At 46.7% G+C, this 25,566-nt stretch overlaps 1 protein-coding gene and 1 pseudogene across 1 annotated transcript; one reads left to right on the top strand and one right to left on the bottom strand.

The window, feature by feature from the left end:
• Positions 1–3,973: 3,973 nt before the first annotated feature.
• On the bottom strand, positions 3,974–23,642 carry LOC115894170. Its single transcript, XM_030920517.1, has 3 exons — positions 23,462–23,642; positions 22,231–22,464; positions 3,974–4,275 (listed from the first exon to the last, which is right to left on the bottom strand). The coding sequence occupies exons 1-3, from the start codon at positions 23,640–23,642 to the stop codon at positions 4,034–4,036; spliced, it is 657 nt and encodes a 218-aa protein (XP_030776377.1). The 3' UTR covers positions 3,974–4,033.
• Positions 9,725–9,903, top strand: LOC115894305 (annotated as a pseudogene).
• Positions 23,643–25,566: the final 1,924 nt, after the last annotated feature.

Here is a 25,566-nt window from a genome sequence, read left to right as displayed (position 1 = left end):
AGGTTGATTCTTTTGGAGGCTTTTGGATTCTTTTGGAGGGAATGATGTTCCCTTGCCTTTTCTAGCTTCTAGGGGCTTCCATCATTCCGTGGCCCATGACGTCTTCCTTACATCATTCCATCCTCCAACCTCTTGCATCTCTTTTTCTTTCTTTCTTTCAGGGGCTTTCTTCTGGGATGGTTGTGCTGCGGTGATTGAGGTATGTATGTTTTTGGGGGGTGGGGAAGGGTGGCTTGAGAGAGATGTGAGGAGTTACTGAGGTCTGTAGGTATCTTCTGCGTCTACCTCTCTTCTTCTTCCTTCCTTCCTTCCTAGTCTTCCTGTCCTTCGTCTTCTTTCTTCTTTCTTTCTTTTCTTTTTTCTTTTTCTTTCTTTCTTTTCTTCTTTCTTTTTCTTCTTTTTTATTTCTTTCTTACTTTCTTCCTTTCTTCCTTTCTTCATTTTCTCTTCCTTTCTTTCTTCTTTCCTTTCTTCCTTTTTCTTTCTTTCTTTCTTTTTGTAAAATGAAATGAGATCTTGCTATGTTGCCTAGGTTGGTCTTGAACTCCTGAGCTCATGCAGTCCTCCCACCTCAGTCTCCCAAAGTGCTGGGATTGCAGGAGCCACCGCACCCAGCCAACATCCTCTGCTTCTGTAGTCACACTTTCCTCTGCCTCCCTCTTGTAAGGACACTTACACAAGTGTGATAATACAGAATAATCTCTTCACTGCAAGATCCTTAATCACATCTGCAAGGTCCTTTTTGCCATGTAACGTGATACTAACTAACAGTGCAGTGTGACAGCTTCCCCTACCAGGTTACTTAAAAGTATATGCCCGCTGCCTGAACCCCGAAGACCAGATAGTAAGCCACGGCCATGGTACCCAGCTGAGGAGCAGGTGTTCCTGAGAGCCTAAACATCCCAGGGAGTGTGTGAGAACCTACCAAAGAAAACAGTACCATCACATAAACACAGCAGGCAAAGGGCCCGAAAATTAGCTTAAAAGCAGCTTAGAGAAGGGAGATGGCACAGATCTCTAGAGCTGTGCTGCTGCCACTCAGGAGTGCCCTGCCCAATATGTCTCAATAAACTCATCTACTTGACAAGCAGGACTTCTCTAAATCATTCTTTGGTCTTCCGGCACCTTCCCAACTTGGGAGGGAAGGGGATGTTACAGTCTCAAGTTTTTCTCTTAATACACAGGATCCAGGGCTTAGGACTGAGATATTTGGGGGTGCCATTATGTAGCTCATTACACACTCTCTGTGTCAGAGACTCAGTTGACAATAAGTATCCATTCCCCAACTCCCTTTCTAGTAATGAAAATACTAATTTTTAGTCGTTTGTTGTTGGCCAGTTAAAACTCCCTAGTTTTTGTTCACGTCAAGACGTGATCATTGTGGTTGAATTTTTGACAATAAATTTTAAGTGGCAGTACTGTGTGCAACCTTCAGAATGTATTTTTTTTTTTAATAGGCATGCCCTTCATCCCTTTCCTTCCACAACTGGCCTGGAATGTGAGCATCTGGAGCTCTAGCTGCCATCTTGGGTCACAAGAACAAGGAGCATAACATAGATTTGGGAGGACTGATGAACTGTAAAGAAACAGGTCCCTGATGAATTTTTGATGAATCTGCCCTGGACACCTACCTCATGACGTCTTTTAGGTGAAAACAAATAAACTGTGTGTGTCTAAGCCACTATTATTTGTTCTGCTGCGTGAGGCTAAACTTAGTCCTAACTCATATCATCATTATGTCTTTTGTTTCTTTGTATATTGGGGGATTTTTTCATTGTAATTATCCATTTGGTTTCACATAATCTATAGGAATCCTGAAAACCTGAATTAATGACACCTTCCTCCAAAAGGGATTTGAATTTTTGTATTTCTGGAATTACATATGCTAACAACAGGGGACAGCGTTAGCCTCCTTAATTAGGGCACGGGGCCTGGCAGCAGGCTCAGAGCTTAGCTTTCAATCCCTCATTTGTGACTGACATTGGCATTTCTCCTCCAAGTTTTGCAGTTTGTTTACCACGCAATGCTAGCTTTAGCTTACTATGCATGTTTGCATGTTGTTGTTCTATTTTGTTTTGTTCACATTGGAAAGTTCCCTTTGTTTCTCGTAAGAGCTCAATGTATTAAAAAAAAAACATGTTATAATCTGATTGTATTGCCATTGTAGTGGAATATGACTTCAGAGGTTTGTTCACCATTCACCCAGAAGCAGCACTGATGCCCTTCCCATGCCAGTTTCACCATTAAATGTGTTATGAAGGCTTTATGTCTGATTGACCCATCCAAGACTTTGACGCAAGCTTGGTACAAGCAGAGCTCTTCTGAAAACAAGCTTGTTACCACTTTCTATATGTGGTAACAATTCACTCATGTATTTGTATTGGGGATTCGGTTTGCACTCATTACTATTATTTTCTTTTAAAGTTTCTGGGACCTCTTTCAAATTACACGAGTTCATTCCTCTGCCTGCAAAGATTCTGACCCCTCCCCAGGGATGTGTGTAACAGAAGTCTACTAAGGGAAATATACTATTACTCTGCAACTTGCTTTTTTCATTAATAACATGTCATTTTGCCTTTCAGTACCTATAATCACCTCATTCTTCCTTCATAGCTGAAGAGTATTCCGTGGTACGTACCACAATTTATTAAACAATTTTACCATTGATAGGCCCTTAGGTTGTTTCCAATATTTTGATATTATTAATACTGCTGTGCTATAATAAACATATATATACTTGTATATGTGCATATTTGTGAGTAAATTTATAGAAAGGCTCTGTAGAAGATAAACTTATTGGTTCAAGGGGTATGAATATTTAACGTTTTGATGGATGTTGCCAATTTGTCTCCCCTAAAAACCATGCTAATGTAATGTGTTTGTGACAGAGACTACTAATGCCAACTTAATATTAATTTTCCCGAATTCTATACTGAAAGAATCCCTGTTTTGTTTCAGAGTGGTGGTATGCCTAGCCAAAGGCAACGTTTCACAGCCTTACTCTGAGCTAAGTGTGGTCACAGGACTAACTTTTGTCCGCTGAACTATGAATGAAAGTGTTGTGTGGGGCATGCTGGAGTGCCACTTACTGGAAGACGTGCCACTTTCCGCCCTTCTACCTTTATTCCTTCTTCAAACCTTCTCAGTGGTTTGATGGCAAAGTCCTTGCAGTCATCATGAATCATGTAATCATATTGAGGATAGGGGTAGCGGAGAAGAAAGAATGGAGGCTGAATCATGGAGAGCCACTGTGCAACTTTAGACTACCTACAGCTTGACTTTCATTATATGGGAGAATTAACCCATTATTTTCCAGGTCTTTGCTCCGTGCAGGTAAATGCTATTCCTAAATAACACAGTGCCCCTTTCAATCATGTAAACAATACACCAGTTCCACTGAGTACTTGCTGTGGTCCCTGTCATGTGCTGTGGACTGTCACTGCAGTGTCCTTGCTCACTACCACAGTGGCTGTCCTTTCTGCATGGGTCGGTGCAACCAGGTAGGTGGCCTTGTACATTGACTCCTCATCCTTTCTTTCCCAACTGGTGACCTCAGTCCACAGGACTAGTAGAACAAACTTTAAATTTTCATGTTTGGCTCAGATCATCTAGGGAAATCAGTCTACACAAATACACGAACACACACACACACACACACACACACACACACACACACACACATCCAGTACATACAGAAAACCAAACGTCTTTTCAGAATCCACAAATCTTTCCATACTTGAAGCAATCCTTACTTCAGTCTGAAGAGTTTTCCAAAATAACCCTTCAGTCCCTTTTAAGAGAAGGCCTATCTAATGAAAAATGTAACCATTCTATGGAATAAAAAATTGCAGACTTAATAATTCAAAACTGCTACTAAATCAATGTACTGCTTGTTGGTTTGTCAATACAGCTTTTTCAATTAGACAGTTTTATTACAGTGATGAATACCAATGGCATAATTGAGAGACTGCTGTTCTAAATTATGGTCTGTTTAGCTTAACAATCCATATTTGCTACTGAACAAATGTGATGACTATAGCCTTCTGAAGATGAATGGTCCTCTATTGGCAGCTGACCTGTCCCTGGTGAGGACTGGGCAGGAACGATTCTCATCATATTCCTTCATGGGATCCTTCTGGCTGACCATTGTAATGGCACTTCGCCTCCCTTCACAGTGCCCTCTCCTACACCAGGAACACCTACCCTGCTGGTGATGGGTGTTGTAGATAGTGCCTTTCAAGTAAGCTCCGAGTTCCACACCAAATCCCACTTTTCCTGGTAAATAAAAACAGCACAAGGTGAGGCACATTGGCTTTTTTTCCCAGCACTTAGGGAGGTCAAAGCAGGAGGATCGCTTGAGGCCAGGAGTAACAGAGCCTGGGCCAGGTGCGGTGGCTAACATCTGTAATCCCAGCACTTTGGCAAGCCGAGATGGGTGGATCACCTGTGGTCAGGGGTTCGAGACTAAGTTGGCTAACATGGCAAAATCCGTCTCTACTAAAAATACAAAAATTAGTCAGGTGTGGTGATGCGTGCCTGTAGTCCCAGCTACTTGGGAGGCTGAGGCAGGAGAATCGCTTGAACCTGAGAGGAGGAGGTTGCAGTGAACCAAGACTGCACCATTGTATTCCAGCCTGGGTAACAGAGTGAGGCTTTGTCTCAAAAAGAAAAAACAAAACAGAAAAACCAGAACCTGGTTTCCTTATCAGCAGAATGAGGATAATCATCTCTACTTTCCAGAGTTGTAATAATTACATTCTAAGTGTGTGTACATTCCTCCGACACATAGCAGATACTCAGAAAAGGTTACTTGACTTTGAATCTATCAAACATACAGACGCAGCAAGCCCTATTCCTCAAGGAAGAGGCAGGAACCTCCACTTCTCCATGTGTTATTGCTTTCCTCCTCATCCTTATCAGAAGTACCTGCTTTGGGGCCCATGAATGTCAGTGGGCAGCATTTTTGCTTCCTCCCTGACTTTGTTGTAGGCTCTTAGCTTCCAAGTCTTCCATGTTCAATGCCAAAATGGGCTCACCTGCATTTAAGTGAATGACAAAGCACCAGAAAGCAGACAACTTGACTTCTTTCCTTGTTTTATGCCCCCAAGGCATGGGCAGGCAAGGTCCGAGTTGTCTCTGTTTGCCCTCCCTACCCACCCTTCCTGACACACTTCTGGGCCTCTCCTTGGAGCCTCCACAGAGGACAATTCAATTTAGCTCATAAAGGTGGGGTAGGGCAACCAACTCATCTTGCTTTTCCTGGGAATTTCTGTTTTTCATACTAAAAGGCCGGCAGCATCCCAGCACAGATGGTCACCCGAGGTGGGGGGCACCACGGGCATGTGGATCTGAACCTCTTCTTTTGGGGGGCTTTGCCTATTGGGTGTTGAGCAGGCCTTGTGAATCAGTGCCTGACCCTGTGGGTTTCCACTGCCTTCCGTCTTGACTTCAGAGACTCCTCTGTAAGGACCAGCACCAGGGTCACCGCCCCTGGTCTCACTAGGCCTTGTAAATAACAGTCCAGCCAGAGGGAGCAGTGGTTCTCAGCGTGCCCTTTCCTCACGGCAGATTGGCCGTTAGATGTGAGCTGCACTACTTAACAATCCCCATTTTCCCCTCACTTTCCCAGGTTGCTCATAACAGAACCATGAGGAAAGGGAGGCCCTGGGGCCCCAAACTGAAGCCTGGTCTCCCCGCTGGTAACTAATGAGAGCCTCCGAGGGCTGAGGCCCACATTTGTTACTGTGTTGACTCTTTCGTGAGGATTTATCCTTTGGTAACATATGCCCTCATACATACATATATATACACACAATTTTTTTTAAGGTATAGTTTCGCTCTGCCTCCCAGGCTGGAGTGCAGTGATGTGATCTCAGCTCACTGCAACCTCCACCTCCTGAGTTCAAGCAATTCTCCTGCCTCAGCCTCCCGAGTAGCTGGGACTATAGGCATGTGCTAACACACCTGGCTAATTTTTGTATTTTTAGTAGAGACAGGGTTTCACCATGTTAGCCGGACTGGTCTTGATCTCCTGACCTCATGATCCGCCCACCTCTGCCTCCCAAAGTGCTGGGATTACAAGTATGAGTCACCACACCTGGCCTATGCCCTCACATTTAACATCAAATAGTTACTCAGCACCCACACTAGCTGCCCAGCATGGCACCGTGGGGCATATTCCCCTGAACTTGAGGAGTCCCTTGTCTGTGTTCCTACGTCCTCTTCAGGGTTCTGTGACATCCATCCTAGGCACTTTATTTCTCATATACTTGATCTGGCTGGGCGCCATGGCTCATGACTGTAATCCCAACACTTTGGGAGGCCAAGGCAGGAGGATTGCTTGAGTCCAGGAGTTCAACACCAGCCTGGGCAACATAGGGAGATCCTGTCTATACAAAAAATAAAAAATTAGCTGTGCATGGTGGCGCATGTCTGTAGTCCCAGCTACTCAGGAGGCTGGGGTGAAAGGATTGCTTCAGCCTAAGAGGTGTTGCAGTGAGCCATGTTTGCACCACTGCACTCCAGCCTGGGCGACAGAGTGAGACCCTGTCTCAAAAAACAAAACAAGGCCAGACGTGGTGACTCACGCCTGTAATCCCAACACTTTGGGAGGCTGAGGTGGGTGGATCACTTGAGGTCAGGAGTTTGAGACCAGCCTGGCCAACATGGTGAGATCCCATCTCTAAAAATACGGGGGGAGAAATAATAGCTGCATGTAGTGGCACGCACCTGTAGTCCCAGCTACTCAGGAGGCTGAGGCAGGATAATTGCTTGAAGCCGGGAGGTGGAGGTTGCAGTGAGTGGAGATCGAGTCACTGCACTCCAGCCTGTGTGACAGAGCAAGACTCCATCTCAAAAACCAAAACAAAATAAACACACACATGTACTTGCTCTAAGTTGCTCTAAGTGTTCTTTCTTGTCTGATCAGGCTGGTCTCCTCTTAACAATGGCTCTTGAGATTTGCAGGAGGCTCTGTCTCTTCAGAAAGCCTATGCACACCTTATCCTGTTTGACTGGCAGACTCTCCATCGCCCGTTTTTCAGGTTACAGGTAGAGGCCTGCAAAGGTTGAATGACTTGTCCAAAGATCCAGAGCTTATGAAGAGCTGGGCTGGGACTGAGTCCTCCAAAGGCATCTGCTGTTCTTGCCTGCCCAGTGTCAGTTCCCCTTCTCATGGTGGCAGCCTGACTTTGCTGTGGGAACTACCTCAATACTCGATTTGTTGTTTGAAATTTATAGGCTCATGACTGGACCTGAATAATGAGAGCACCCATCCTCCCTGACTGTCACAATTAGCTCAAGGATGGGCTGGTGACCCAGCCAGGCCCATGAGCCTCAATCCCAAGGCTTTTGCAGGAACCGATGGAGGGGAAATTGTTCTCTGCCCACTGGGGTTGCTCAGCTGGGATGATATACACCCAGTCACTTTTGCCACCATGGAGGGAAAGCCTGCCTGAGAATACAGTCAACCCAGAGGAAAGAGATCCAAGACTCTAATAGACACTGCCCTAGAAGCATGATTTGAGCTTTTCATGTTTCATTCAGCCATGCCAGAAGGTAATTTATCCCTGCACTTCATGGTTTCACACCTCCTCTTTTTGTATTAACTCAATGTGAGTTGGGTTCCTGTGTCTTGAAGCCAAAAAATAATTACTGACACAATCACAGCCTCTTTCTCTGTGATCAGCGTCTCTTTCTCCCAACATGCCACACGCATTCCCATCATCAACATCTTCACTCCAAGTGATCTCCCCTGGCCTGTCCCATCATCCCTCCACCCCAGGCCAAGGCTTCTTCCCCCTCTGTCCAGCCTTCCTTAGCTTCCGCGTCCTGCACTGCTCTGCCCCCTTCTTGATTTCTGTATATGTTGGAACCACACAATTTAACACTTAATGCCACAGTTGTTGGCTCTTGTTTCCATATGTTGCTCTTGTCTCTTAGATTAAGTTTTAAGTTCTTCAAAATCAGAGATTGTGTCCCACCCTTCTACAGATCTTGAAGCAATGTTGGGAAATAGTAAGTAAATTTGTGTTGAGCACATCCTGTGCACCAGACACAAGCCTAAGACCATTACATGCACTAATCATTAAATCCTCACAACAAACCTGTGAAGTAACTATGATCATTACCTCTATTTTACAGATGAGGAAATCAAGGCATAAAAAGGTTGAGGAACTTCCTCAACAGGCTAGGAAGTGGTAGAATTAGGATTTTAACTCAGGCATTCTGGGCTTCAGCGCCCAGACTTAATTATTACACTACACAGCTTCTTAATCCATCTTTGATAAATATCAATTGATTGAACATACAGAATTGCAGAGTTACACCAAACCTAAAGCAGTAGGTGGTAGCCTCTAGGGAGTCACTCTGATCATCTGAAAGGTTTTGTATCCTTCTAGAAATTGCATGTGCGTACACATGCACACACACACACACACAAACACACACACACACATACACGCACCCCTGACAGAAGGAAGAGTGGTAACTAGAAGCCCTGATTCTGGGGCTGCTTTGCTGTCTTCACCGTAACTTCAGTTCTTTGTCATGATTAGGCTTTGGGAAGAGTATGAGAAAGATGTTGTCTTCACTCTCCAAAAGCTTGACTTCAGAGTAAGGCTAGAAGCTGACCTGAGCAGCAAAGAAATTTGTTTTCAATGCCTCCTGCCTCCCTATTCTGTAGCATTAACAGGGCAGTAAGCATTCATCATGGCTGTCTGCCCAGCATCCACTTCCCTCACTCTCATGACAGCGCTTTGGTTTCCCTTTGGGGAACCAGCATTCCCCCATTGCGTGCAATGATATTGGACAGTCAACCAAGTGTCCACCCTCCCCCGGCGAAGGAGTAAGTACATGACCCACAAGAGCCACCTGGCCTCTGCCCTGGGAATTTGAGCAGTACAAGGAGGAAATTCAGTCGGAGGTAATTCAAAGACATAGAGCATGAGTGCCCATCTGCCACAGCGAACTCCTGAGCTTCTTGCTTTCTTTCCTGTCCAAAACCTGATTCTTGAGCTTTCTCCTCAGTTCCACATGCTACCCAAGGTGCCTTTATAAATGCCAACCTGGCAAGGTTGAATTACATTTCCCAGAATTCGCTTTCCTGTATGTTTCCAGTTAGGGTGGGCCATGTAGAAGCTCCTGGTGTGAGATCTGCAGGGTGGAAGTGAAGCAGCAGCAGTTTTTGTAGCTTGTACACCTTGTCACTTTCCACTGGCTCACCGGGTCAGCAGGAGGCAGGGGCTGGGCCTGTAACTGCTCTGCCCTTCTCAGGATCCTCCTTCAGCTTTCCCGACTTCTGAGCCAGACAGGTCTGCTTAGCTCTGTGATGAAGGATCCTGACTTCTGCAGGAGACCCATGCCACCCAAATCAGAAGCACGGTTTCAGTCCCTCCTCACGGTCTCCAGTGGGTGGTTTCCAGCTTGTTCTTGCTCACCCCATCTCTCTGACCCAGCTGCCTGCCCTGCGGACTGTAAGTTCAGCATCAGACCCGAGGGCAAGAGCCTTACAGAGACTGCGTCAGCAGCTCCCATGGATGGGTAAGATCAAATCTGGGTAAGAAATCCCTAGTGCTGATTCCTGTTACAGCTGCTTCCTGGAAGGCAGTGCCATGTGGAACCTCTAAACTACAGCATTTGGAGCTCCAGGAAGGGAAAATTTCAAGTCAAATAGAATTCTATACACCATGTCTTTGGAACCTTCAGCCCTCAAGATTCCAACATCATGACCTCAGTTTCAACACAGTTGAACTTAGTTCTCATGTCACGCCTTTGATGCTGCCTATTGTCGAAGCAGCAGAAGCCAACGATGCAATCACTCTCTTGATAGGTGTGGTTCTCAGCATTACAGGCATCTATGCTTGCTTGAAGGTGTATGCAGAAAAGAGATATGGACAGATGTGACTTTGAAGGGCTTACTGAATCAAACCTCACCCTGAAAACCTTTGTGCTATTGAGGCTAAACCTGAGCTTTGGTGTCTGATAGTTTCCAAGAATCAGTAAATAAGGGAGTTTTACATTCTTCATTAAATAAGGGAGTTTTACATTCTTCATTGTTTCCATGAAATGGGAACAAACAGATACATATATAAAAATTTTAAAAAAATGTTTTCTTTACAACAAATAATGTGCGGAAAAAATGCAGCCTATAATTTGTATTTGCTGTTTAGAAAGGAAGTCAAAGAAGTAAGATGGCTGAAACTGACACAAGTAACATTTCATAGTTTTAGACTTCTCAAAGCATGTGAAATAGGAAGAAGGAAGTTCTTGCCCAGAATCTTAGGAAACCATCACTGTTCAGTTATAATCACTGCCTCCTGATTCGTTGAGGAGTCTTTTCTCCATATTTTTATTAGATTTTTGTTTTGTTGTCTTTCGAGGTAATATTGTATTTAGATATCAGATAGTCAGCCAAAAAGGGAAACTTCTATCTCTGGGGAAAAAATGTTTAGAAAAATGTATTTAAGGGCTAGGCACGGTGGCTCACGCCTGTAATCCCAGCACTTTGGGAGGCTGAGGCAGGTAGATCACAAGGTCAGGAGATTGAGACCATCCTGGTTAACACGATGAAACCCCGTCTCTACTAAAAATACAAAAAAAAAAAAAAAAAAAAAAAAAAAAATTAGCCAAGCGTGGTGGCAGGTGCCTGTAGTACCAGCTAGTCAGGAGGCTGAGGCAGGAGAATGGCTTGAACCTGGGAAGCGGAGGTTGCAGTGAGCCGGGATCCTGCCACTGCACTCCAGCCTGGGTAACAGAGCGAGACTCCGTCCCCCCCCAAAAAAAGAAAAATGTATTCAGTGTATCTAATATTGAAATGAAATGCAGAAAAGATTTAAAATTTAAAGAAAACAAAAACAAAAACAAAACACTATAGGCCGGGCACAGTGGCTCATGCCTGTAATCCCAGCACTTTGGGAAGCCAAGGCAGGTGGATCACGAGCTCAGCAGTTCAAGACCAGCCTGGCCACCATGGTGAAACCCCATCTCTACTAAAAATACAAAAATTAGCTGGGCATAGTGGCATACACCTATAATCCCAGCTACTCGGGAGGCTGAGGCAGGAGAATTGCTTGAACTGGGAGGTGGAACTTGCAGTGAGCCGAGATTGCACCACTGCACCACTCCAGCCTGGGCTACAGAGCAAGACTCCGTCTCAAAAAATAAAAATAAAAAAATAAAAATAAATAATTTTTAAAAACAGAAAAAACACTATAGACATTGACATAGAAAAGAGATTTAATGTTAAGAAAACAACTTTATATTAACTGAGTAACATCCTCCTGATGAGAAGTACTATAGTAAATACCCATTATGTTATTTAAAAAACAAAAAGGAAGAGGCCAGCTGTGGTGGCTCACATCTGTAATCCCAGCCCTTTGGGAGGCCAAGGCGGGTGGATCACTTGAGGTCAGGAGTTTGAGACCAGCCTGGCCAACATGGTGAAACCCCATCTCTACTAAAAGTACAAAAATTAGCTAGGGGTGCTGGCACATGCCTGTAATCACAGCTGCTTGGGAGGCTGAGGCAGGAGAACTGCTTGAACCTGGGAGGCAGAGGTTGCAGTGAGCCAAGATGGCACCACTGCATTCCAGCCTGGGTGAAGAAGCAAGACTCTGCCTAAAAAAGAAAAAGAAAAGAAAAGAAAGAGAAATCCCTAGTGCTTTGCTTCTCTAATTGATCCCTGACTAATTTTACTACCCTAAATCTTCCTAAGAGTCCTCTTTCATATAAGTTATTCAGTCTATTTCTGTTGCTTGCAGCCAAAAAATTCCAACTGTACACATTCCATAATATATAAGAAAATATTTACAAATTATAAAGCACCACATACACGCATGTTCCAATTACATTCGTTAGTATAGACTATGCTGGAAAGATGAAGTCTTGGATCAGACAGACAGATTCAAAACCGAATGCTGCCAGGTAATAGTTGCAGGTCTTTGGACAGTTACTTACTTTTACTGAGCCTGTTTCCCCTCTTTAAAAATTTTTACAAGTGAGTAGCTAGTAGTTAGGCTTAGGTGTCTGCTATGGTTTAGATACGGTTGGTTTGTCACCACCAAAGCTCATGTTGCAATTTGAGCCCTGATGCGGTGCTGTTGGGGTATCAGGTCCAGTGGGAAGTGTCTGGGTGACAGTGGTGGATCCCTCATAAATGGCTTGGTGCTCTTCTCCCAGTAGTGAGCTCTATCTCTTGTGAGACTGAATTAGTTCTCATAGGGATGGAATCATTCCCCTGAGAGTGGGTTGTTATAAAGTCAGGAGCCCTCCAGCTTTCCCTCTCTTCTCGCATGTCTGCTTCCCCTTTGACCTTCTCCACCATCTTGGGAGGCAGCATGAATGAGGGCCCTCACCGGAAGCCAGGGCTGTGTCCTCGAACTTCTCAGCCAGCAGCACTGTGAGCTAAATAAACGTCTTTCTTTTATAAATTATCCAACCTCAGGTATTCTTTTATAGCATTACAAAATGGAGGAAGACAGTCATCCATGCATACAAGGGAAAGCCCTAACCTCTCATTGGCTTAAACAAGAAACAAGTATTTTTGTCTATTGTCAAAGTTGTCAAGGTAAACAGCCTAGGGCAGGTATGGTGGCTTCCAAATCACCAGCGACAGACTCCTTATGCTTTTGTTTTTACCCCTCTGGACAACAGGCCCATCCTCATGCTCCACAGTGTCCACACCTTGCTGATAGGGAGACTGGGAAATACAGTCTTTATTCTGTGCTGTGATTAAAATGGGCTCCTGTTGTTGAGGTGGGAGGGGAGAGTGGACATGAGGAGGCAACCTGCTGCTCTGCTGCCACGGAGACAGTAACAGGCTGTGGCGAGAGTGTGTGGAAATCCCTTCCCTCTCCTTCCCTTTCAGGCTCCTGTGCTCTCTCCCTGTTCTCCCCAGCACCCTTCTGAATGCCAACATTCACTGTGACAACAGTTTGTAATAGGACTTTCATCCTTAAGCCCAAGTAGCAAAATGGATGAAGAAAGTGCTCTGACAACCTCAACTTCTATACAAAAATGGTGAGGTTAAGAGTTTATTATCATGCCTGTAATCCCAGAAATTTGGGAGGCCAAGGCAGGTGGATCACCTGAGGTTAGGTTAGGAACTCAAGACCAGCCTGGCCAACATGGTGAAACCCCATCTCTACTAAAAATACAAAAATTAGCCAGACATGGTGGCTAACACCTGTAATCCCGGCTACTCGAGAGGCTGAGGCAGGAGCATCACTTGAACCGGGGTGGTGGAGGTTGGAGTGAGCTGAGATCATGCCACTGCACTCCAGCCTGGGCAACACAGTGACTCCATCTCAAAATAACAACAACAAAAAATAGTACTTACCCCAGAGTTTTGTGGTGGGGATTTAAAAATATAACATATGAGAAACAATATAGTAAGCGCTCCACAAATATTAGCAGCTATTATTATTACTCTTATTGTCAACAGTATCATGTTCAAAAGGTGATCCTGATCAAGACTCTAGAGACAGGCCACTGGTTTCCCTCTGAGTTTACTCTTCACTGCCTTCTTTTTCTTTTTCTTTTCCTTTTTTTTTTTTTTTTTTTTGGTTGGAGATGGAGTCTCACTCTGTCACCCAGGCTAGAATGCAGTGGCATGATCTCAGCTCACTGCAACCTCTGCCTCCTAGGTTCAAGCGATTTTCCTGCCTCAGCCTCCTGAGTAGCTGGGACTACAGGCATGTGCCACCACATGCAGCTAATTTTTTGTATTTTTAGTAGAGATGGTGTTTCACCATGTTGGCCAGGCTGGTCTCAAACTCCTGGCCTCAAGTGATCCACCTACCTTGGCCTCCCAAAGTGATGGGATTACAGGCGTGAGCCACCGCGCCTGGCATACACTGCTTTCTTTAGCTTCCATAACCTCAACAGTGAGCAAGAGAATAAGGCTTCTGACATTCTTCCTAGGAAGCTTCATGGAGCAGATTATAAAATTCGTAACTGTTTGGACGAACGGAGGCAAGATGGCGCACTTCCGGGTTCTTCATCACCAACTTTTCTCGTGCGTGTGAAAATGCAGCCAGCGCCCGGGAAGGTGCAGACCAACCGGGCATGCACCAGGTGACGTCAATCTGAAGAGACCAAGATTTACCTGGTGGCACCTGTGGAACGCCCCCCGACATGCCCGTGCCCCGCCTATTGCCCTCCCACTCCCAGAAAAGCCGCTCCCGGCGAGCCCGCGGCGCTGACTTCCCAGCCCCCACTCCTGTCGGGACTGCATCAGGAACTCCGCCCGAGAGCTCCACCGGGTGACTCTCTTGGCCTCCTTTGCTGGAGGCTGACAGACCTCACCCCCACACCTTCTTCCCTGAAGCTGGGTGACCAAAAATAAATTTGCAGTTTTGCTCCTACCCTTGCCTACTCGCTGGTTCTTTTGTGCTCGCTCTGGTGGTCTTAGAAAAACAAATCAGTTGGTGCTGAACCTGGGAGGAGACCCCTCCTCAGGCCTCTTAAGAGTTGAGGAACCTCCTCCTGCTTCCACGCCGCGGACGGACCAGGACCTGAGACCCACTTCCCTCACTCTCACGGCCTCTCTGAGGTAAGTGCCCTTGTCTCCTCTTTACCTCCCTTGGCCAAAAATCCTGCGCAGGTCCGAGGCCCACTTTTGAGCCACCACGTGGCTCGGGAGACCCGTTCAAGATGGAGACGTCTGCCTGAAGGTAATCTCCACCTTGGCTCCAAGAGCCTCCAGTCTGTCTCTGGTGGTTCCAAAGGACGCTTTGAAGCCAGGCAGAGATCCACTTCCATTTCCATTGTGTCCATTGTGTAAGTAAAGAGGAAACAAATGGGAAACCCCTAGTCCAAATTTCCAAAGAGCACTCCCTTAGGGTGCCTCCTAGCCAATTTAAAAACCTTACAGCTTGAACAAGACCTTAGGAGGAAGTGGTTAATTTTCCTTTCCACTGTGGCGTGGCCCTGATACAAACTAGACAATCAGTCTCAGTGGCCACCAGAGGGCACCCTAGACCGCAATGTTCTGATTGACCTCAGCAATTTCTGCCAGCGGCTAGGCAAGTGGTCCGAAATTAATTACATACAAGGCTTTTGGGCCTTACACTCTCGTCCTGACCTGTGTAGCCGGTGCTCTTTGGCCCAAGTTATGCTAGCCAAGGACGCCGGCTCACAGAAACCCGAAAAAGAGGAGTCTTCATTCCTTTCTGTTCAGCCGGAGGACCTAGGGTTTCCCTCACTTCCGCCCTACACTTCTCCTCCTCCCTCCGTCCAGACTCCTCCTTCCTCTTCCTTATCTACTAGTAATCTACTCGGTCCCGTGCCTCCTTCGGGGCCCCCAACTGGCTGTCTTGAGTCTCCTGTCTTTGCCCACACCCGCTCTAAGTGCCCTGCTGATGCCCCCACTCCTGCCCCACACCCTCCTACAGTGTTAGCACCTTTGCGAGAGGTAGCTGGGGTGGAGGGGGTAGTCAGAGTACATGTCCCTTTTTCACTGGCCAGTCTTTCCAAAATTGAGAAGCATTTAGGTGATTTCTCAGCTAATCCTACCATATACATAAAGGAATTTAGATACCTTTGTCAGGCCTATGACTTAACTTGGCATGACCTCCAGGTTATCCTAACCTCTACCCTAAACCCTGAGGAGCAAGAGCGCATCCTAGCGGCCGCCAGGCAGCACGCCAACCAACTACATTTAACTGACACCGCCATTCCACTAGGGGAGCAAGCAGTCACCTTGGCAGACCCAGACTGGAACTACCAAGCAGGCCAGCCTGGGCGCCGTAGGCGGGACATAATGGTCCAGTGTTTGTTGGCTGGTATGCAAGCAGCCTCAAACAAAACTGTAAATTTTAACAAATTAAAAGAAATTGTTCAACATCCAGAAGAAAATCCAGCCAGCATTCTTAAATAGGCTGACTGAGGTTCTAACCCAATATACCTGGTTAGATCCAGCCTCCCCCACAGGGGCCACCATTTTGGCGTCTTATTTCATTTCTCAATCAGCTCCTGACATTCGTAAAAAACTTCAAAAGGTAGAGGATGGTCCTCAGGCACCAATACAAGACCTGGTTAAATTAGCCTTTAGGGTCTATAACTCCAGAGTGGAGACGGCTGAGGCACAGAGACAGGCTCGCCTCAAACAGAAAGCACAGCTCCTAGCAGCGGCTTTACAGCCCAGTCATAACCCCAGGCCAGAGAGCACACACCCCGCAGACTCCAAGGCTACAAAAGGAGCCTGTTATAAGTGCGGCAAGGCAGGACACTATGCCAACAGGTGTCCGCAAGGTCCCCGAGCCCCAACGCAGCCTTGCTATAAGTGCAAGGGATCAGGACATTGGGCCAGTGAATGTCCTAACCCTCGTCCACCAGCAACCCCCTGCCCTGCTTGCCAACAGGGAGGACACTGGAAGTCTGATTGCCCCACCCTGAGAACAGGTGCTGCGTCTCCACGTGACCCCCTTTCCCAGGATCCTGGGAGCTCCTTCCAGCTCCTATATCTGGACGACGACAACTGAAGGTGCCGAGACTCAGGGACCCCCATCACCCTCGCTGAGCCACAGGTAACTCTCCTGGTAGCGGGTAAGACAATTAATTTTTTAATCAACAGCAGGGCTACCTATTCTGTTTTGCCGTCCTTCTCTGGACCCAGCCTTCCATCCAATATCTCTGTAGTAGGAGTAGACGGAAAGCCATCCACTCCACGAAAAACTCCACTCCTTAATTGCTGCCTGGCCAACAACTACTTTGCGCACTCATTCCTCATTATACCCTCATGCCCTACCCCCTTACTAGGCCGAGACATCCTGAGCACCTTAAAGGCCTCCATATCCATTCCCACCAACCCATCCACTCCCCTTCAACCCCCTCACGACCTGTTGCTCATGCTTTGTGCAGGTGCACACGCTCCTCCTATGTCGCCCCCACCCCCCATCTTCCCTATTTCTGTACACCCTCAAGTGTGGGACACTTCCACCCCGGTCATAGCGGCCCACCACCCACCAGTTCTTGTCAAGCTCAAAGATCCCACTCGTTTTCCAAACCGCCCCCAATTCTCTCTCTCTCCGACACATCTACAAGGTTTAAAGCCAATTATCACGCGACTACTTAGCCAACATATTCTTGTCCACACACATTCCCCCTGTAACACTCCAATACTTCCAGTTAAAAAGGCAGATGGAACGTATAGGTTAGTACAGGATCTTCGGCTAGTCAATGAAGCTATCCGTCCAACGCACCCTGTAGTTCCCAACCCTTACACCCTTCTGTCCCATATCCCCACCAATTCTATTTATTTTACTGTGCTAGACCTTAAGGATGCTTTCTTTACCATACCCCTACACACAGACTGCCAGTTCCTTTTTGCTTTCACATGGGAGGACCCAGACATACCTCCACTCAACTGACATGGACAGTCCTCCCACAAGGGTTCTGGGACAGCCCCCATTTCTTTGGTCAGGCCTTAGCAAAAGACCTTGCCTCCTGCCCTCTCGCTAATAGCAAAGTTCTGCAGTCTGTAGATGACCTCCTAATCTGTAGCCCACCAAACAAGACTCTCTTCTAGACACTGTGACTCTCCTCAACCATTTAGGCTCATTAGGTTATAGAGTATCTAAACACAAGGCCCAAATTTCTTGCCAAACCGTCATATACTTAGGAATTGAAATCACCCCAACAACCCGGTCACTAACTACCGACCGTATGGCCCTCATATGAAACCTTCTTCCCCCTCAAGATGCAAAAGAAGTTCAATCTTTCCTAGGTCTAATAGGCTTCTTCAGACATTGGATCCCCAATTTTGGAATCCCAGCCAAACCTTTATACGCCGCAGTTAAAGAAACCCCACATGGGCCTTTGTCCAACCCCAAGTTAATCTCGACTCATTTCACCCACTTAAAAGCTTGCCTTCTCTCACAACCCACTCTCTCACTGCCTGATTTCCAGCGTCCCTTCCAATTCTTTACAGATGAAAGGCAGAAAGTGGCAGTTGGTATTTTAGCCCAGCCTGTCGGCAGCACCCACCGCCCTGTGGCCTACCTATCCAAACAACTAGACCCAACTGTATAAGGCTGGCAACCGTGCCTGCGTGCATTACCAGTGGCAGCCTGCCTGACCCAGGAAGCAAAAAAGCTCATTAGAGGCAGTAATCTAACAGTCCTCTCCACACACCGTCTTCAGGATCTCATCTCTCATAAAAGTATTAGCCACTTAACTCCATCCCGGCTCCAACTTTTCCATCTCTTATTCATAGAAGACCCCACTGTTACTTTAGAAGTTTGCTCCTCTCTAAATCCAGCCACTTTACTGCCAGACCCTCTTAAACCACCCCATACTAAACATTCTTGTCCTGAGGTCCTGGAGGCTCAACCCCCCAGCCACCTACACTTGCATGACCGGCCCCTTCAGAATGCACAACTAACCCTATTTGTGGATGGCAGCTCCTTTATCAACCCTCAAGGAAACAGACAGGCAGGATATGCAGTAGTTACCTCCTCCACAGTTTTAGAGGCAAAACCCCTACCACAAGGGACCACATCACAGCAGGCAGAACTCACTGCACTAACCAAGGCACTCGTCCTATCAAAAGGAAAAACAGTAATCATATACACAGATTCTAAATATGCTTTTCTAATCACACACCCATTCAGTCATCTGGAAAGAGAGAGGGTTTTTAACCACCAGCGGTACCCCTATTATTAACAAAAACCAAATACTCAAACTACTAGATGCACTGTCGGCACCTTCCAAGGTAGCCATTATACATTGTAAAGGTCACCAAACTTCATCTAACCCGGTAGCAGCTGGCAACAATTTTGCTGACGTCACTGCCAAGTCAGCCGCCGGATTTTCCACCCCTAAGCCTCCTTCTGTCTGTTTTCTCTCCCCCCAGTATGCCCCTAATTACACTCAGGAAGAAAAGGTTAAGCTATTACAAAATCCAACAGCCAAACTAACTACAGGTGACTGGATATATATTAATAACAACTTAGTTATTCCTGAAACACAACTCCATACCATTCTAACAGACATACATAATTCTTTACATATAGGACCCAAAGCCTTATATGATTTCCTAAATCCCCTCCTCCACTGTCCAACACTACAAAAACACTTACTTACAATCAACCAGCAGTGCTCTACCTGCCTAAAGGCAAATCCTCAAGGCGCATTGCATAACCCCCATCCCAGCCATCAACTCAGAGGACACCAACCAGGTGAAGATTGGCAAATTGATTTCACACATATGCCAAGACATAAAAAAATTCAAATACCTCTTAACCCTTGTGGACACCTTTTCAGGGTGGATAGAGGCCTATCCTACCACAGGAGAAACTGCTAACATTGTTGCCTCTATACTCACTGAACATGTTATCCCTAGGTTTGGCCTCCTGGTCACTCTTCAATCCAACAACGGTCCAGCATTCATCTCTAAGGTAGTCCAACAGGTGGCAGCCCTCCTACACATCACCTGGAAACTCCACATCCCTTATAGGCCTCAGTCTTCTGGTAAGGTGGAAAAGGCTAACGGACTCATCAAACAACAGCTCACCAAACTCTCAATTGAAACCCGGCTGTTGTGGGTAACTCTCCTTCCCTTAGCCCTGACCCAGCTGTGGGCAGCACCTCGAAGCCCAACAGGCCTCAGTCCGTTCGAATTAGTCTACGGACGGCCCCTAACCCTCCAGCAAATAGCTTCCCTGCCCGCCCCTTTGGCGAACTACCTCCCATATCTCACTCTTCTCAGACAACTCCTAAGACAACACGCTGAGTTAGCACACCCTCCTCCAACAGACGCCTACAACCCACATCTCTCCCTCAGTCCCGGAGACCAAGTATACATAAAAGATATCCAAGCCAAAAACTTACAGCCCAGGTGGAAAGGCCCATACACTGTCCTCCTGTCCACACATACAGCAGCAAAACTCCTAGGACACATGCATTGGATTCATATTTCCCAGCTAAAAAGGGCCCCCACCGAGAACAATCAGTGGACATCAGTTCAACTTTCCCCCATTCGCCTCAAACTTACAAAACTTCCTTAACTATCTCATGCTCCCTGACCCCTGGCGCTTAGCTCGCTTTCTCACCATCCTCTACATAAACCTATCAGACTTTCAATACATAACCCCAGACCCATATCTACCTCCAGACAATAGTCCAGAGCAGTGGTTCTCCTGTCTCCTAACCTTCATCGAACATCTTCAGTGGCAAGGGACACTCTGTGACTACACTGAGAATGAAGCAATACTTATATTGCTGTCTCACTCATACACTCAGACCTTTGCTAGTCCGCCTACTGTATGGCAAATTTTTTCATCACTGAAACTTGGTCACAAGACAGCCGAACACACTCAGTAGTACATAGTGCTGCCAGTTGTCTTCCTTAAGGCTGTCAAACTTCTCTCCGGACAATAGAGACCCCTTCTCATGGCTCACACTTATCCGCCAAGGGCTAAACTTAACTTACACTGTGAATATAACCAATCTCTCCCATTGCTTCCTCTGTGAGGCTTTAGAAGCCCCCCCCCCCCCAGGGGCAGCCCCCCTGCCCATGGCCTTCAACACAACTGGTCAAACATCCCACAATTCACTCACACTCCAGGCGCCACAATACCAAAATCCAAATAGCCCAATCCTTCCTTTTTGTTATTCAACCCCAAATTCATCCTGGTGTAATCATCCTCAGGTGCCCAATGGAGGCCAAACAGCTCCCATTGGAGGCTATTTCTGGTACAAGGGGTCCCTTTCTAAAACCTTTAACCAAACTGTCACAACTCAATCTCAATCTCTCTGTGTCCCAGTATCCTTAGTGCCCAGCCTCACCCTGTATAGCAAGGCTGAACTAGTCAAACTGACACTGCAGCTGCACCCTCCTGCCAATCGCTTACAAAAACGGGCTGTTTTCCTCCCTCTAGTTATTGGAATCAGCTGAAAGCCTGGCCTCCCTGCAGCACCAAATTACCTCAATAGCCCAAGTAGCTGCCCAAAACAGGCGAGCCCTAGACTTGCTTACAGCTGAAAAAGGAGGCACTTGTCTCTTCCTTGGAGAAGAGTGCTGCTATTATGTTAGCGAGTCAGGCCTAGTAGACACTAACATTCAAACCCTCAATAAAATAAAAACTGAAATACAGAACCTTAATACCCCAACCTTGCCGGGACCATCCTTCTGGGTTTTGCCCATATACCAACAAATGCTTCCATTCCTCATTCCTATACTAATACTGTGCCTTATTTTATGTTTCGCCCCCATTTTAATCAAATTTCTCTGTGCCAAGATTCAAGAAATCACTCGCGTCACCTTCAACCAAATGCTTCTTCATCCGTGCGTCCAAATACCAACCATAGGCCCCGACCTTAACGACGCCCCTTAACAGCAGGAAGTAGCCAGACAGACCATGGCGCCCCTTATCACTATTATCAATAAAAAGTTGGACTGTTTGGACGAACGGAGGCAAGATGGCGCACTTCCGGGTTCTTCATCACCAACTTTTCCCGCGCGCGCGAAAATGCAGCATGCGCCAGGTGACGTCAATCCGAAGAGACCAAGATTTACCTGGTCGCACCTGCGGAACGCCCCCCCCCGACACGCCAATAGTGCTCCTCCTATTGCCCTCCCACTCCCAGAAAAGCTGCTCCCCGCGAGCCCGCGGCGCGGACTTCCCAGCCCCCACTCCTGTCGGGACTGCGTCAGGAACTCCGCCCGAGAGCTCCACCGGGTGACTCTCTTGGCCTCCTTTGCCGGAGGCCGACAGACCTCACCCCCACACCTTCTTCCCTGAAGCTGAGTGACCAAAAATAAATTTGCAGTTTTGCTCCTACCCTTGCCTACTCGCTGGTTTTGTGCTCGCTCTGGTGGTCTTAGAAAAACAAATCAGTAACATGCCCTAAGTGGCCCATAGTGGATTCGTGGGGACTGTGGCCATCAGGACTCCCCTAGCTGAGGCTTCTCTGTCTGTTTTCTTAGGGCCCGTTAGCCTACGAACTCTCAGAGTGCAGGAAGACCGTCTCTTTCCCCCTGCGTGGTAACAAAATTTCCCCTGGTCCATCGTTCCTGAGCCCTAGTTCAGTTCATGTGCCGGGCTGGCCAGGTCAGTGCTCAATAGGGTTCCAAACCTGTTGGCTGCAAACACAGACTCCCTCTGCGTGTGAATGTTATCTCGCACCAGATAAGGCAGGTGCTCAGCCCAGATCAAACACTTGTTTATCTACAGGGTGGTGAGAGCCAAAACTCTGCTTCTGTTTCTCCCTGGTGGTTTATTTGCTTACCCTTAACACCTCTGAGCAGTGGTGTTGTTTGCATAGAGTTCTCGGTTTCTGGCTTGTTAAATTGAGAGGCACCCCAGCTTCTTGGAGGGATTGGAGTGTTGAGCGGCTCCTCAGGGAGGTGCAGGAGAACAGCACTGGGTGAGGGGTCAGGAGATGAGGGTCTGGGTCCGTCTTCAAATGCAGAAATTGAGAGCAGAGTTTTCGAAGGCCTCTTCCAGCACTGATGTTTTCTGACTGTGAAAGGGTTGGGTGTGATAAAGAAGAAAATTTGAAGACTTAAAAGGAGGAAGTGTGAGTGTCTTCAGCCTCCTGTGTGAGGGAGAACTGTGAGTCTCTTTTGACCACAGTTTATTTTGTGTTGCTTCTTTTAGCTGCATGGTCCATAAGCCAAAGGTGGGCAGGTGGAGGGCTGCTCCTCACTAACTTGGTAGTGTGGAAATGGCTTTTAAAAACAGTGGCTATATGGCTAGGCATGGTGGTTCATGCCTGTAATCCCAGCACTCCGGGAGACAGAGGCAGGCGGATCACCTGAGGTCAGGAGTTCAAGAACAGCCTGACCAACATGGGGAAATCCCGTCTCTACTAAAATACAAAATTAGGCGGGCATGGTGGTGGATGCCTGTAATCCCAGCTACTCGGGAGGCTGAGGCAGGAGAACTGCTTGAACCTAGAAGGCAGAGGTTGTGTTGAGCCGAGATTGTGCCATTGCACTCCAGCATGGGCGATAAGAGCAAAACTCCATCTCAAAAAAAAAGTGGCTACATCCCACGTAAATCTGGGAAGCAAAGAAGATGGGGAGAAATTCTAAAATTCCTGCAGGAAGTTAAGTGATGGTATAAAGAAGTCCTTACTCTGAGAAATACTTCATTAAAATCAGAACTTACAGAATAAATGATTGGTGGAAGATAGAGGCATATACTATTTACTTTACAAAATAATTCCTCACTTTATAAAAAGCCAAATATTTTCTCTTGGAAGTCAGCCTTGTGATGCTACCAGTAAGGCTGAATCTATAATAAAGCTAATGATCCAACTTTTGGTTAAAAAACCCATTCTGCAAAAACAAGCATAGGCATGCTATGCAATACAAAGTGGGTTTTTTTCATAAACGCAATCACATTTTTTATTGGAAGACATTTCTGTAAGATAATGTCTTTCTCAAGGTCCAATTTGGCTTGCGTGCCTCCTGGGAATTAAAAAGGACAGATTTTTCCAGCTGCATTTGAAAGACAAATTCCGTTTCCTTGTGATGAAAGGTCTGCAATGCCCACATCTCCCACAAGGGGGCAGCGCACCACTGGGTCTTCAGTTACAAGGACGGCCTGGGACGCGCGGCTGGAGGAGGGCCTCCTTCCCAGAGGAAGAAAATCCACTGCAAGTCGTGAAGAGGCGGACCTGATGTACCACGACATAATTGAATTTCATGACTCACGAACGCTGTGTATTTGCCAGAAACTTTTGGGCTGTTCTCATTCAAAAAAGGATGAAATCATTTTGTGTGTTGAACAAAATTTCTTAGACATTCCCAGAAAAAAAATATTTTTCATGTATATATACAAAGTGTATCCAGCTAAATCACAAGCAAAAGTGATTTTAAGCAGGTACCAAGACACGCCGGATCATAAAGACACTGCTCTCCCTTCAAGCTCCTTTGGTGAGTTTATGGACACGCATGATGTAAGCTGCACCGTTCATGTTCTACTGCGTGTGACTTTGTACTGACCCTGAGTGAAAAAGGTATTTGGGATTCAAAAAAAGTTATTAAGTAAAAGTAAATTTGCAAGAAAAGAAATGTAGTATGAAAGATCAATTTGAGTGTTTAGGGGGAGTTTTCCTTTCCTATTTTTGTACTGAGCTGGGCTTGCACTGGTGCACATCAAGGATAATAAAAGTAACTTAAAAAACCAAGGGATTCCACGGTGTCTCGTTTACAACAGCTGATGGAGAAGATACAATTGCTAAAAGGGAGTATTGGGTGCCAGGACCCAGATCTGGCCTAAAGAAGCATATATTGGTCGCGCCCTAGTTGTCACCTCATGGGAGGAGCAGCCAGGGAGGCTGTGTTTGATGGCTCTGTCAGGCGGCGGCAGAATCCAGTTACCCCTCCCAACATCCATTTCCCTGCTTCCTCAGTACCAGAACTCCCAAACGGTGGCCAACATCCATTTCCCTGCTTCCTCAGTCCCAGAACTCCCAAACGGTGGCCAACATCCATTTCCCTGCTTCCTCAGTACCAGAACTCCCAAACGGTGGCCAACATCCATTTCCCTGCTTCCTCAGTCCCAGAACTCCCAAACGGTGGCCAACATCCATTTCCCTGCTTCCTCAGTCCCAGAACTCCCAAACGGTGGCCAACATCCATTTCCCTGCTTCCTCAGTACCAGAACTCCCAAACAATGGCCGACATCCATTTCCCTGCTTCCTCAGTCCCAGAACTCCCAAACAATGGCCGACATCCATTTCCCTGCTTCCTCAGTCCCAGAACTCCCAAACGGTGGCCAACATCCATTTCCCTGCTTCTTCAGTACCAGAACTCGCAAACGGTGGCCAACATCCATTTCCCTGCTTCCTCAGTACCAGAACTCCCAAACAATGGCCGACATCCATTTCCCTGCTTCCTCAGTCCCAGAACTCCCAAACAATGGCCGACATCCATTTCCCTGCTTCCTCAGTCCCAGAACTCCCAAACAATGGCCGACATCCATTTCCCTGCTTCCTCAGTCCCAGAACTCCCAAACGGTGGCCAACATCCATTTCCCTGCTTCCTCAGTCCCAGAACTCCCAAACGGTGGCCAACATCCATTTCCCTGCTTCCTCAGTCCCAGAACTCCCAAACGGTGGCCAACATCCATTTCCCTGCTTCTTCAGTACCAGAACTCGCAAACGGTGGCCGGGTATATGACTGCACACAATCAGGTTTATTCTTCTCGGTCTCACTGTGATAGGTGTGAACATAGGACCACATCATGATCAATGGATACAAGCAAAAGTGTTCTTCAAAGTGGCAAGATGTTCTTTTTCTTACTTTTCCTACTTTTCTGCTGTCTGGAATGTGGATGTGATGGTTCAACTGGAGCAGGCACACTGGATGATGCGTTGGGAGATACCTCATGAGAATGGCGGGGGAAGAAGACACAGGGCGGCAGGTCCCTGGTCACTGTGGAGCCACTAGAGCAGCCCAGACTGCTTACCTAGATTTTGATGACAGACATAAAAAAAAAAATCTGTGTTTTGGGTTTTCAGTTACTTGCAGCTCAACCTAACCCTAATCAATAACAATGCCTTCAGAAAACAGGCCAGGGGTTAAGATGGACTTTTTTTTCTAATTACTTATCA

Source organism: Rhinopithecus roxellana, chromosome 17 (genome assembly GCF_007565055.1).
Source record: "Rhinopithecus roxellana isolate Shanxi Qingling chromosome 17, ASM756505v1, whole genome shotgun sequence".
Classification (NCBI taxonomy): domain Eukaryota; kingdom Metazoa; phylum Chordata; class Mammalia; order Primates; family Cercopithecidae; genus Rhinopithecus; species Rhinopithecus roxellana.
The sequence above is the reverse complement of the archived record's forward strand: the minus strand, read 5'-3'. Positions and strand labels throughout refer to the sequence as shown.

Excerpts from the sequence above, each read along its gene's own strand:
- LOC115894170 (XM_030920517.1), bottom strand. The coding sequence starts at position 23,642 with ATGTCGTGGTACATCAGGTCCGCCTCTTCACGACTTGCAGTGGATTTT. Across the intron at positions 22,465-23,461 it reads ATCACAAGGAAACGGAATTT|TCAGAAAACATCAGTGCTGG; the intron begins GTCTTTCAAATG and ends ACCCTTTCACAG. Across the intron at positions 4,276-22,230 it reads ACTGCTCAGAGGTGTTAAGG|GAAAAGTGGGATTTGGTGTG; the intron begins GTAAGCAAATAA and ends TTTATTTACCAG.